The sequence below is a fragment of the Galleria mellonella genome, unplaced genomic scaffold, assembly GCF_026898425.1.
Source record: "Galleria mellonella isolate WM207_F2 unplaced genomic scaffold, CSIRO_AGI_GalMel_v1 utg158, whole genome shotgun sequence".
NCBI classification, from domain to species: domain Eukaryota; kingdom Metazoa; phylum Arthropoda; class Insecta; order Lepidoptera; family Pyralidae; genus Galleria; species Galleria mellonella.
This window is the reverse complement of record NW_026442003.1, coordinates 235,003-249,081: the sequence shown is the minus strand read 5'-3', so window position 1 is coordinate 249,081 and position 14,079 is coordinate 235,003. Positions and strand designations below refer to the sequence as shown.

At 39.4% G+C, this 14,079-nt stretch overlaps 1 protein-coding gene across 3 annotated transcripts in view; it reads left to right on the top strand.

Annotated features, from left to right (window-relative positions):
* Positions 1-108: 108 nt before the first annotated feature.
* The window catches only part of LOC113520924 (la-related protein 1), a 105,189-nt gene continuing 91,218 nt past the window's right edge, over positions 109-14,079 (top strand). For all 3 annotated transcript variants that reach the window (XM_031911861.2, XM_031911860.2, XM_052892470.1), the window contains exon 1: positions 109-928. In XM_031911861.2, coding sequence (XP_031767721.2) covers positions 584-928 — 345 coding nt within the window. In that variant the 5' untranslated portion in view covers positions 109-583. The remainder of the gene's footprint in view (positions 929-14,079) is intronic.

Genomic DNA, 14,079 nt, shown 5'->3' with positions numbered 1-14,079 from the left:
TAATATTTACATAATAGTTATTATGTGAATTTGAACGTATCTGCTGTCAGTGATGTTTTAGCGCCCTCTATCGTCAAAATATCTGTCGTGTAAAATTAGAAGTCACAGCCTTCTGCGAGTTCCGTGTGTGTTGCGGAAAAATCCCTTTTTGGGCGTCCGACCACATGTGAGAATAGTGAACAAAATATGTTTCTATAGTGATTTTCAGGCCATAAAAACCAATTTCAAAGTGTATTGTACATGAGATTGACAAATAACGTGCATACGGACCGTCTAGTGTGCAAATAAAGGTGGAATTGTACGACGGAAGTGGATTTTTTTGATGTAAATACTGTTCAGACAGGGTCACTCCGGTGTGCCCCAAGTGGTGTTCCTATATTTTTCGTTCCTTCCGCGTCACATCGCGTTCGTTATTTGTATCCGTCGGTCTATAATCGCTCAGGCTTGGCTTGGTGCGTATCGGTCTGTCGTTCTCCATTACTTGGGTTAGGTCGGCACGATGCCGTGCTGAGGAGCATGGTCGCGCGCTCGTGACCGTCGGCGCGGAGCGCGCGCCCCGCTTACATAACGAGGTGGTGACGGCATGGCCGCTCGCGTATCGTCCGAGGGGGCCGGGCCCTCTTACGCGTCGGTATTAAATTTTAGAGGTGGTGATAGCAATAAAGAAAACATTGAGGCATCAGAAGAAGTGGCGGACGCTCCGCCACGCCACGATGAGGAGGAGGAGGGTTTCGTGCCGGTAATATCGCACGGGCGGCGTCCAGGGAAGAGCAGGAGGGAACGTGAAAGGAGAGCCCCTCCGCGACCCCACAAGGTGCCGCAGCCTCACTCCGAGCCTCAGCCGACTGCAGAACAGCAGCAGCAGGCAGAGGAGGCGCAGCCAAAGAAGTTTGTGGAGGCGCCCATACCAAAAGTCAACCCTTGGCAGGTGAGTGGTCATAAATAAATAGCGCACAGTTGAACATATGTTCATTGTTTTTAACACAATTATAAATATGAAATTGGGCTACTTGATATGAATCAACTTGTATTTATTAAAGAAATAGTTTATTTACAGCATAATTTCAAAAAAATTACCATATGCTATAATAATAATTTCATCAAACTTGTTTCCACAAACGTTTGTCTCTAGGCGTATCTGTTTAGTTCTTTAATCACTCTAATATAAATATAATATCCTACCCAATTTACCAATGTTTGAAAAATTATTCATACCACAAGCTCAACATGTTACATATATGTTCTTACATGTGATTTAATCTTTTTTTAACCTATTTAGTAAACATCTAGATGTGTCCTTTGTCAAAAAAAAAAAAAAATACAGTATAAAATGAAAAAGCAGCTAAAGAATTTTGTTATAATTGATTGTGCCTCATTATACAACATAGATAATACATAACCTATAATTCATGTAGGTTATAATATTATGTTACTCATGTTATTTTTAAGTTGCCTTAGTTTGATAAAAAACATCTTAAGTCTAATGTCAATATTGTGGTACTATTTTGTAAACTAGTGTTTCCTAAAGTGGGTTATGTGGAATAATTTTTTTATGAGCGATAATAAAATTGTAAACTGCCTGCATTGTACTGAATTCCAAGTGTATTCATCATGGTAGGCTAAATGTAATGTAAATAGGACTCTATTTTCCGCGCTTAGCCTCTCATTTGGGCCGTTGTGCATATGAGTCGTGGCTAGTACAGCCAACCTAGCTCCGCCCAGAAGCACAGAAGCTTCCTGGGATCTTCATAGGCCTCACGGAGCGACCTCACCATTCTGAGGATTTCTATCATGATAGACTGACATGTCTTTTCATTCTCACTTATCATCCCTCACTGGTGCCCTGCCAGTGTATACTGTTAACCCAAATGGGGTTTTTTTTTGATGGGTGAAAATGGTATGGTATCCCCGCCTGTGCTAACGGGATACACTGACGGAGCACTAGAAAAGGGTGATAGATGAGAATGAAAACAGACCAGTTAGCCCATCATGATGAATTCATCAGGAATTAACCATGATAGTTTCCAGGGAGAACCGCGAGGAGATCGACCTGGTTGGGTATATTGCTAGCAATGGGATTCTCAGTCTCCATTACTAACAATCCCTTTCCCCCCCATGCATGTGGGGTTATCATTCCATTATCATCTATTAAAAAAAAAATACAATACATTCGCTATTAGTATTTAATGAAAGGGCACCAGTGTAAGTAAGTGAGGATGAAATCAGGTCAGTTGGTCCATAGTGAATTCACAAAGAATTAACTAACACAGTTTCTAGGGGGCACTGTGTGGAGGTCGACCTGATAAGGTATATTGCTAGCAGTGGGACTGCACATTCCCATTACTAATAATCTCTCTTCTTCCATGGAACCTAGGGATTCTGTAGAAAAGTCATCAAAGATCAGTATGAACAAAACTTCTATTTTTTTTTTAAGGAAAGGAATTGTTAGTTTCGAGTTTTAACAATGCTAAGGAAATATCCCACTATGCCTATCTGTATATGGTTTTCCTTCGAAATTATCATGGTTAATTATTGTTGCATTTGTCATCATGCCCTTTTTTATGATTTGAGAAATGCACTATGGAGTTTGAACCTTATTTAGGAAATAATAGAGTATCTTATCTATTTATTACTAGCGGCTCATCCAGGAGTTGCATAGGTGGACATTTTTAACATTTCCCTTCACTGCTCTGCTCCTATTGATTGTAGCGTGATGAAAAGTATACTATTGAATTGTCGATGATCCTAGGCTCACAGGCGGTATCGAACCCTTAAATCTTAGAAGCGATTTTGCCTCACTCTGCGTGTTCTACCGCCTGTACAATGGATTGTGCTCAGAGGAATTGTTCAATATGATACCCACAGCCACTTTCTACCATCGTACGGCTCGCCATCGACAGGGAGTTCATCCTCATGTCCTACAGCCTCAATGGTCGCGTACTGCGCGGTTTCAGAGATGTTTCCTCCCACGAACACTCAGGTTGTGGAATGAGCTCCCTGCCGAGGTTTTCCCAAGAGACTACAGCATGGGGTTCTTCAAAAGGAGGGTAAAGAGGTTTCTTCAGGATCGGCGACGCGCGCGTAATACCTCTGATATTGCAGGTGTTCATAGGCTACAGTGATCGCTTACCATCAGGTGGACCGTATGCTTGTTTGCCACCTCAGTGGTATAAAAAAATAATAATAATAATGTTTATCTACTTGTTGTTTTGACTAAAATTTATAAATGTATTTTTCTACACCTGTCATGTTTGAGTAAACATACATTACATACATACATACATACATACATACATTGTATTAACTGTTTAGTAATCATACCAAAAGTTGAAAAACAACTATCTTTTTTTCCCTTGGGTAAACTATCTTGGCTTATCTGCTTATTGAAATAACACCTACAGTTAAAGGAAGTTTTTTTTTTAATGATTTAAATAAATGTATCGACCAAAAGAAATTATGATACAGGTGGGCTTTTTTTTTAATGGGTGAAAATGGCATGGTATCCCTGCCTACCCTATCGGTATACATTGTCGGGGTACTAGTGAGGGAGGACAGGTGAGGATGAGAAGGCAGGTCAGTTTGTCCGTAGTGATGAATTCAACAGTAAATTAGTCATATAGTTTCCAATGGCAACCTTGTGTAGGTCGACCTGATAGGGTGTATTGATAGCAATGGGGACTAACTTCCCTATTATTAACAATTCCAAATGGTGGAACCACAACACAATACTCTTCTTTTTGATCTTTCATAACTATATGATCTTTTAGTTTATACTTTTCTCTCTTATCACACTTGTAATTATTATTTAGTGCTTTCATTTTAATTTTGTAACATTTACAGTTGCCATTTACCTTTGTAGAGCAATAATAGGGCTTGTTACAAAGCAAAACCCATTCCTTTTATTCATAATTAGCGTCCAACCCATTTTTGCTCAAGTGTACAGAATTTTCAAAAATCATTAGATACATGCAATAAAAAATGTTTCAGCCAATTCGACCGATTGGTTATTTTATAACATTTATAAAGATTTAAAGAGAGAGAGAGAGAGATTCTAGAGAGTCTTTTCGAGTTTTTTGATTGATATTATTTTATATATATATATATATATATATATATATATATATATATATATATATATGATTTTTTTATATGTATTGATAATAAAATGTTTTTCCTCTGCACCCAGTAAATTCACACCATATCCCACCTTTCAAACCGAAACACAGCCATGCAAACACAACTGCTTCACGGTTGAAACACGAATGGGACAGGGGTGCCCAAGCAATCGATTTTTGTACAAAGTCTCCCTCTGGTGATTAGTTCTGGTTATTACTATATATTACCCAGTCCTACTAGAAAGTAGAACATATGTAGAAGTTTATCACTCACAGGTCATGCTTCAATCACTGTTTATTCCATTTCGGTTATCTGTGGCCGTGAACTCCACTTGGTGGGCACAGATAAAAAATGTTAAAAGAAAAAATTACATACATGTATATATTTTTTTATGCAACTTAGAATGGCAAACAAGCTGACGGCCCACCTGTTGGAAAGTGGTAACCGTCCCCTATAGACATGAGCAGTACCATGGACATAACAGAGTATACTGTTATGTACATATTACTTTGATATGAAACTTGACTGATGGATAATCATTATTTTTCTCCCCTAATCCTGTTTTTCGTCTCTTCTGTATGCAGTCATCTTACACATACATCCTTTCTGGCTATAGCCATTGATATATCAAGTCATCTGCTTGGGGATCTCAGTCCCTTGTTTCTGCGGGGGGGAGGGAGGTATTGGTAATAACAGGGACAGAACAGGCTTTATTACAATATACCTTATATAATATTAGATTCAGGGGAAGGGTGGGGGGGGGGGAGAAATTGTTAGTAATGTGGACTACCAGTGCCATTGCTAGCAATATAACCTATTAGGTCGATCTTCACGTGGTCCCCCCTGGAAACCAATGTTCTGGATCCCCGGGATATTTTTTACGATGGGCTAACTGACCTGCTTTTTCATTCTCACCTATTTTCCCTCGCTAATGCTCGTCAGCGTATACCGTTAGCGCGGGCGAGGTTACCATTCCATTATCATCCATTAAAAAAGTGTTCTATTATGAAGAGAGACTATGTCCAACAGTGGGATGAAAAATGGACGGTTGTAACGATGGTCTAAACTAGCCTTTCGCAAACTGGACGATAACGCCCCCTTGTGGGCGCTGCACGCCTATAGGGGGCGGTAAGAGACCTAGAAAAAAAATGGGCGCGTTGTATAGAGGCTTGGGAGGTGATTTCGTGATCTTGAAGTAATAGTGGTTTTTAAGTAGGTGAAAAAAATGGGGGCGCTAAAAAATAATTTATTCTCAAAGTGGGCAGTAGACAAAATAAGTTTAGGAACCCCTGGTCTAAACTAATATTATATTAGGAATGTATAACAGGTTTTTTCATTAATATACTTACATATTATTACCATTAATTGGAGATTCAATGTTACCAGCTTACAACACTATTTTATAGCTCTTAAATGGCTATATATATATATATATATATATATATATATATATATATATATATATATATATAGCCATTTAAGAGCTATATATATATATATATATATGTGTTGTTTTAATTTTTTTTATACAACTTAGAATGGCAAACAAGCTGACGGCCCACCTGATGGAAAGTGGTAACCGTCGCCTATAGACATGAGCAGTACCGTGGACATAACAGAGTATACTGTTTCGCCCATGATACCCCCCATACGTTGCCATTCCTGAGGACTCAGGTGTTATTCCTCTGCACCCAGTAAATTCACGGCATATCCCACCCTTCAAACCGAAACACAGCCATGCAAACACGACTGCTTCACGGTTGAAACACGAAGGGGACAGAGGTACCCAAGCAATCCACTTTTGTACAAAGTCTCTGTAGTATATTATGTTCACGTACTGGCCACTAATAATTTGTAAATACTGGCCGGTAATAATTTGTTCTATTTATTCTTTCAATGAATAAATTAGTGTTTAACCAACTCGCTTGCGTATCACTACATGGTGACAGCGGTGCGTTCATTTTATAGTTTTAAAATTCATATTTTATCATAAATATCAAATATTTTTTTTAAAATTGATATAATTTATTGTATATTTTATTGTAAATTATATTCGTAAATATGGAGCACGCGCGTCCTCCAGCGGAATTGTCGCTTGATGGTGGTCCGGCTGCACGCTCGGAAGCGTGGCGAAAATGGCGGAAAATGTTCGAGATTTTTCTGAAGGCTTCTGGAGTTAGTAAGGAACCTAAGGAAGTTCAGGCAAGTTTGTTGGTTAACCTCATAGGACCGGCCGGATACGAGGTCTATACAACTTTCACTTTTGACGATGGCGAGACGAATGATGATATCAATTGTTTGTTAAAAAAATTTGATACTTATTTTGCCACGAAGCCAAATATTACGGTAAGAAGATTTAAATTTTTTACACGCAACCAAGAAGACGGCGAAAATATTGATCTATATGTGACCGCCTTACGAGTATTGAGTCAACAATGTGAATTTAATGAATTACAAGAGAGTTTGTTACGAGATAGAGTTGTATGTGGTATCATCGACAACACTGTAAGAGACAGGCTTCTTCGTACGGACGACTTGACTTTAAACAAGGCGATACATATATGTCAGGCGGCAGAGATGTCTAAAGAAGAAAGTTTATGTATAGACAGGACACCGGAAGTTGTTCAAGTGCACGCGGTTCACGATAAGAGTGTCGTCCGAGGCGCTCGACCCGCACGGGGTTCGTTCCGGTCGAACGGAAGGCGACAGCGTGGCGGCGGCCGTGGCCGCGGCGCAGCGAGCTACCAGCAGCAGGAGCAGCAGCGGGAGGCGCGCGGCGTGTGCCCCGCGTGCGGCGGCCGGTACCCCGGCGGCGAGCACTGCGCCGCGCTGTATGCATCGTGTTATGTATGTGATAAAAAAGGACATTTCGCGCGAGTGTGTGTACAAAAGAAAGCGATGCGCAAAGTATTAAATCTCAGTGTAGAATCGGCGAGTGACAATAGTGACGAGGAAATGGTTTTTGTGGATACTATTGAGGAGGGCAGAAAACTGAGTAAGTCGTCTTTGGAATGGACAGAGGTAATGGAGTGTAATGGTAAAAAAAATATTTTAAAAATAGATACGGGTTCTATGATCAATGTTATTTCTAAAAAAATATATTTGTATTTGGGTTTCTCTATTATGAATCTTAAACCGTTCACAAAACGTGTACATTCCTTTACGGGTAATCAATTGCCAATTTTAGGCTGTGATATAATTACTTTTCAATATAATAATAAATATTTTAATTTACCATTTGTTATTTCTGATTTTAACTGTCAGAATGTACTCGGGTTGGAAAGCTCAATTGTTTTAGGTTTAGTCAATCAAATAAGTGCATTAAATATTGAGCAATATTCTGATTTATTTCAAGGTTTAGGTAAATTACCAGGGAAATATAGTATTATAGTAGATAAAACCATACAGCCCGTTGTCTGTCCTACTAGAAAAATTCCTTTGGGACTTAAGGACAAATTACGTCAGGAATTACATAGAATGGAAGGGTTAGGTGTAATCAGAAAGGTGACATACCCTACTGAATGGGTTAATGCAATCGTTCCCGTAGCAAAAAAAGATGGCAGCATTCGTGTTTGCTTGGATCCTCGACCTCTTAACCGCGCAGTCCGGCGTGCGCATTATACGAGGTTTGTCCGGAAAGTACGTATAAAAGTTTTTTAAAAATTTTATTTTACAATTATTCAGGTAAATCAATTTTATCCCCTTCAAAGTACTCCCCCTGTGACATAATGCACTTGTGCCAACGCCGTTTCCACTGTGAGAAGGCTCCTTGAAAGTCCTCTGGTTGTAGGTTTCTCAGCTGCCCCGTCGTAGCTTTTTTTATCTCATTTATGTCCCCCAAATGCCGCCCCCGAAGTACCAATTTGGTTTTTGGGAACAAGAAGAAGTCACACGGGGCCAAATCTGGCGAATAGGGGGGGGGGTGTTCGGTCACCGTAATGGAATTTTTACTCAAAAACTCACGGACAACAAGAGAGGTGTGGGCAGGGGCATTGTCGTGGTGAAGAATCCAACGCCCCTCTCGCGCCAATTCTGGACGAACTCGTGCCACACGAGCTTTGAGGCGTCTGAGCACATCGACGTAGAATTTTCCATCAACTGTCTGGCCTGGAGGGACGAATTCGTCGGAATGTGAAGTGGAAGGACGTCCTGAACGTGGGTCATCTTGAACGCTTTCTCGGCCCTCTCTGAATCTTTTTAGCCACTTGTGGACGGTTGGTTCCTTCACAGCATCATCCCCATAAACTGTTCTGAGATCGGCAAAAATTTCACGGCCATTCTTGCCGAGTTTCGAGAGAAACTTGATTACGACGCGCTGCTCTTCAACGGAAGCGGGCTCCATGCCGACGGGGTTTCGTTAAGAGGTAACTTCACAGATGGCGTGACAAGCCAGTTCGCACCGCACGGCGGTCAGACCAGAACTGAAGCATTGTTAGGGACATAAGGAAGGGGTCCTGCGCTTACCTGGCCTCCCCACTCCTCTTTCTCGCATTCCAGAACACTTTTATACGAACTTTCCGGACAGACCTCGTACTTTGCCGACGGTGCCCGAGTTGGCAGCGCGATTACGTGGTGCTCAGGTGTTCAGTGTTTTAGATGCACGGTGTGGTTTCTGGATGGTGGAAATTGATGAGGCCAGTGCTGACCTTTGTACGTTTGGCACGCCGTTTGGACGGTACCAGTTTTTACGTTTACCCTACGGCATTAACTGTGCACCCGAGGTGTTTCACGCTAAGATTAGGCAACATCTAGAAGATTTAGAGGGAGTCGAGTCTTTCATTGATGATGTTATTGTATGGGGCCGCAATAAAGAGGAACACGATTGTAGGCTTAAATGTCTTTTGCTACGTGCCAGGAATGTTGGTATAAAATTTAATCGTCAAAAATGTCAATTTGGAGTGTCTGAAATTACATATTTAGGACATAAGTTTGATGCAAACGGTATGCGAGCAGATTCCGCAAAAGTTAAAGCAATAATGGAGATGCCTTATCCTAATGATAAAAAGGCACTAGAGCGATTCTTAGGAATGATAAATTATTTAGCAAAATTTATTCAAAATTATTCGGAATGTGTAAATGTGTTAAGGTTATTACTTAAAAAGGATTCCGAGTGGTTGTGGGAGGCTCAGCACACTGAGGCTGTGGATAAACTGAAAGCAAAGCTAGCGAGTGCGCCAGTGTTGGCGTTGTACTGTGAGCGCACCCCCGTAGTAGTGTCGGTTGATGCGTCCAGTGTAGCATTGGGCGCTGTGCTACTGCAAGATGGTCGTCCAGTAGAATTTGCATCGCTCACTTTAACCGACACTCAGACCAGGTATGCGCAGATAGAAAAGGAAATGCTAGCTATCGTGTTTGCAGCCGAACGTTTCAGGCAGTATATCTACGGTAGATCAGATGTCACCGTTCATACGGATCACAAGCCGTTAGAAACTTTATTTAATAAACCATTGGTTTCTGTTCCGGCGCGCTTGCAGAGGATGATGATGAGAGTTCAAGGCTATGATTTTAAGGTAGTATATACACCAGGAAAGTATATGTATATAGCCGATACACTGTCGCGGGCACCTTTAAAAGATCTAATGCATGATCGTGTTACTGACGAAATTGAAATTCAAACATGTTTCGTGTTACAACATGTACCTTTCAGCGAAGAAAAAATGAAGATTATTAGGGCTGAAACGAAGATTGATAATGACTGCAGACGACTGATGAATTATATTACTAACGGTTGGCCTAAGAATAGACGTGACGTCCATGAGAATATAATTGGTTTTTGGCCTTATCGCGAACAACTTCATTGTATGGATTATATGATTTTCAAGGGTGACTGTATATTTATTCCGCGCGCTTTAAGAGACAATATGGTATCGCGAGTGCACGAGGGACATTTAGGCATAGAGAGGTGTAAGCGGCGTGCTCGCGAGGTGATGTTCTGGCCGGGCATGAGCGAGGACGTGGAGCGCGCGGTGCGGGGCTGCGCGGCGTGCGCGCTGCACGCGCCTCGTCCTCGGCGCCAGCCGCTGCTGCAGCATACTGTTCCGGCATTGCCTTGGCGGAAGTTAGCTTCCGATATTTTTGAATACAAAAGGAAAAAATACATTATTTTAGTTGACTATTTTTCTAATTTTGTAGAAGTTGGAATATTACAAAGTCTGAGCTCTAAAAACGTGATTAATTTTATGAAGGAACAATTTTCACGTCACGGTATTCCCACTGAATTAGTTACTGACAATGGTCCAGCTTACAGCTCGATTGAATTTAGGAGGTTTATGCGTGAATGGGAAGTAGAACATGTGACGTCGTCTCCGCTTTACCCACAGTCTAACGGAAAGAGTGAGAGGACCGTCCAGACGATAAAAAATATATTAAAGAAATGTGTGGACTCGGGCCAAGATTTTTACATGGCACTTTTAAATTTTAGGGCTACACCACGGAATAATTTAGACTCTCCTGCACAAATTTTAATGGGTCGCCGAATAAATACGAAATTACCGATTACTGAAAAGTTACTGTCTGAGAAAGTGAATAATGAACGGAATTATTCAGCGTTAATGGCAAACAGGGAAAAAATTAAAAAGCATTATGATCTGTCGACGAGGCCGTTGAAACTTCTCTTTCCAGGTGATAAAGCGACTCTTATTGATAATCGTTGTAGAAAACAAGTTTCAATTGTAGAGCGTACCCGTCAACCCCGATCATATATTGTGGAAGATGAACATGGAAGTCGTTATAGGCGCAATCGCAGTCAATTGGTCGCACGTACTACAGGAACTCGTAAAGCAGCTCATTTGTTTCAAAGTCGACCAGCAGCGTTTCTCGAATGCGGCACTTCACAAGAAGCGATTTCAATTAAACGTGCACGTAAACGTAGGCAAATTTCTCACGATATGTCTCCGTTGCCTCAAAGCTCGAAAGAAATTGCCACATCTAGTACTGTTACGACAGATGTCCACCAATCAGCTTCTTCACACAGTGAAAATAAACTACTAAGTGATAAATCACTTTCGCCGCCCTTAGTTCCTATAACAAGGTCAAAGGAAAGAACAGCGCGAATGCTGACAGACTTATTTGTTAAACAATATAAAGAATAAAATAGTAGGCTTAGTTTAATATTTTCTTTTATGATTATTATTAATCTGGAGTGTTTTTATTTTTATTTTTTGTTATTATGTTTGATGATGTTAAGTTTCTTTTATGTTAATAACTAAGCGTCATGTTATAAACTTACGATATATTATACATAGATATCGAAATATTTGTTGTTCTTTGAAAAAAAAAAGTAATATATTTTTTTTTCTTTATTTGTATAACTTGTTACTTTATTATTATTATTTTTTTTTTTTCTTTCGAAGGAAAAGAGATGTAGTATATTATGTTCACGTACTGGCCACTAATAATTTGTAAATACTGGCCGGTAATAATTTGTTCTATTTATTCTTTCAATGAATAAATTAGTGTTTAACCAACTCGCTTGCGTATCACTACAGTCTCCCGCTGGAAAAAAATGTATCTTGAAATGGCAAACAAGCTGATCGCCAATCAGGTGGTAAGCGGTAACCGTCGTCTATAAAGAGGGAAAGGGATTGTACATAATGGGGTCTAACTTCCCCGTTCTTAGCAATACACCCTACCAGGTCTAATTCCATGCGGTTCGTCCTATTTTTTACGATGGACTAACTGACCTGCTTTCATCGTCACCTGTCATCCCTCATTGGTGCCTCGCCATATCCCACCATAATTGTATCTCAACAAAGAACTAAGTAATTATTTAAAAAATGGATACGGATCACACATCGAAATAAATAGATAGATACCATAGACACTCTTTATTGTTTCCTCCAAAAGATCACAATAGTAAACTTATTATATATATATATATATATATATATATATATATATATATATATATATATATATATGTATGTATATATATATTTTTATACTTTTATATTATAGATACAAACAATTACAAGAAATGATCACAGTGAGAAAACAATGGACGGCCTTATAATATAATATATATATATATATATAATCGTTAAAATAATATAAATAAGTAATAGTTGAAATTTATAGAATTAAGTGACAATTCTTATGATGAGAAGCTAATGAACAATAGTGGAATGTAGACACTCAAATTGGGTTCTTTCGGAAATTGAGGGCGGAAAAAAAGGTCATCACCCATTTCGATATCGCCTATACCAGTCAGATGTATCTATTTATATCAATCGGGTGCTTTATTTCAATATTATTTATTGGACAACCGATATTTGACATATTTTTTTATTTTGATATTGTAACTGCAATATATAGATATTGCTGTATATATATATTTGTTTTTAATGGATGATAATGGAATGGTAACCCCACCCGTGCTATCGGTATACACCAGAGGGGCACCAGTGAAGGATGATAGGTGAGGATGAAGCAGGTCAGTTAGCCCATCGTGACGAATTCAACAAGAGTTGTTCACGATGGTTTCCACGGGGAACCACGTGGAGGTTGACCTGATAACGTATTTTGCTAGCAATGGGGCTGTCAAACTCCATTGCTAACAGTCCCTTTCCCCCCATTGCTGTATATTACCCATCCCTAGTGGAAAGTTAATGGATTATTACAGTAATCATTGTTATTTACATCTAAATACCAAAACAAAAACAGGCGCAGTATTGCTTAAAAAAGGTTAAATAGTACCCATTGATATACAAAAAACTCAAGATGCACAATCAGATACTAAAAACGACATTGAAGACTGTAACCGTTCAACCATATTGTGCACTCAGTTTCAACCAATCAATGATGATTATTACTAATATTGTAAATATGAAAATGAATTTGTTTGTTTGTTTGTTACTCCTTGGCGTCAAAACGGTTCAACCACTCTCAATCAATTTGGTATATATACGTCTAATACGGGATGGAAAAGAACATATTTTACTTTTTTTTCCCAGTCGATGGGATGATCACTGGTCACGTGGACGAAGTCGCGAGTAAAAGCTGGTCTTTATATGAATGAAAATGTAACATGTCCTACTAATTTAATAAATGGGAAAATTTTTAAACATATTTCGAAGATAAAAGAAGAAAGAAAAGAAAAATTTATTAAAAAAAGATGAGATGTTTGTCACTCGCTCACATTTAAACTGCTGAACGGATTCGAATGAAATTCGGTACACAAGTAGACTATATCCTAACTTAACGCATAGGTTACTTTGTGTGGTGATTCATGCGGGCAAAGCCGCAGGAAACAGCAATTAGGTAATATGACAAATACATTAAGTGATTAACAGAGTGGGTAATTTTAAATTAGAAATATTACAATTATTGCCTATGTGGTTACCGCTCGGCATTTACTGTTACAAAAGAAAACTTGCCACAACGCTGACAATTTGTGGTGTCCACGTGAACAACGTTGGCATGGCGCGCGTGACATTTCTTTTTTATACAACTTAGAATGGCAAACAAGCTGACGGCCCACCTGATGGAAAATGGTGACCGTCGCCTATAGACATGAGCAGTACCATGGACATAACAGAGTATACTGTTTCGCCCATGATACCCCCCCCCCCCATGCGTTGCCATTCCTGAGGACTTAGGTGTTATTCCTCTGTACCCAGTAAATTCACGCCATGTCCCCTCCTTCAAACCGAAACACAGCCATGCAAACACAACTGCTTAACGGTTGAAACACGAATAGGACAGAGGTACCCAAGCAATCGACTTTTGTACAAAGTCTCCAAGACATCTGATGTTTCAAGAGTCCATAGGCTACGGTAACCTCGTTTACCATCAGACGAGTCGTATGCTTGTTTGCCACTATAGTTGCATAAAAAGAAAATCTGTTATATATATATATATATATATATATATATATATATACACATATATATAATATTATAGACATATAGATATAAATTATTAATTATATTCAGATACTGTACCCCTATAACTATTTCTTTTTAA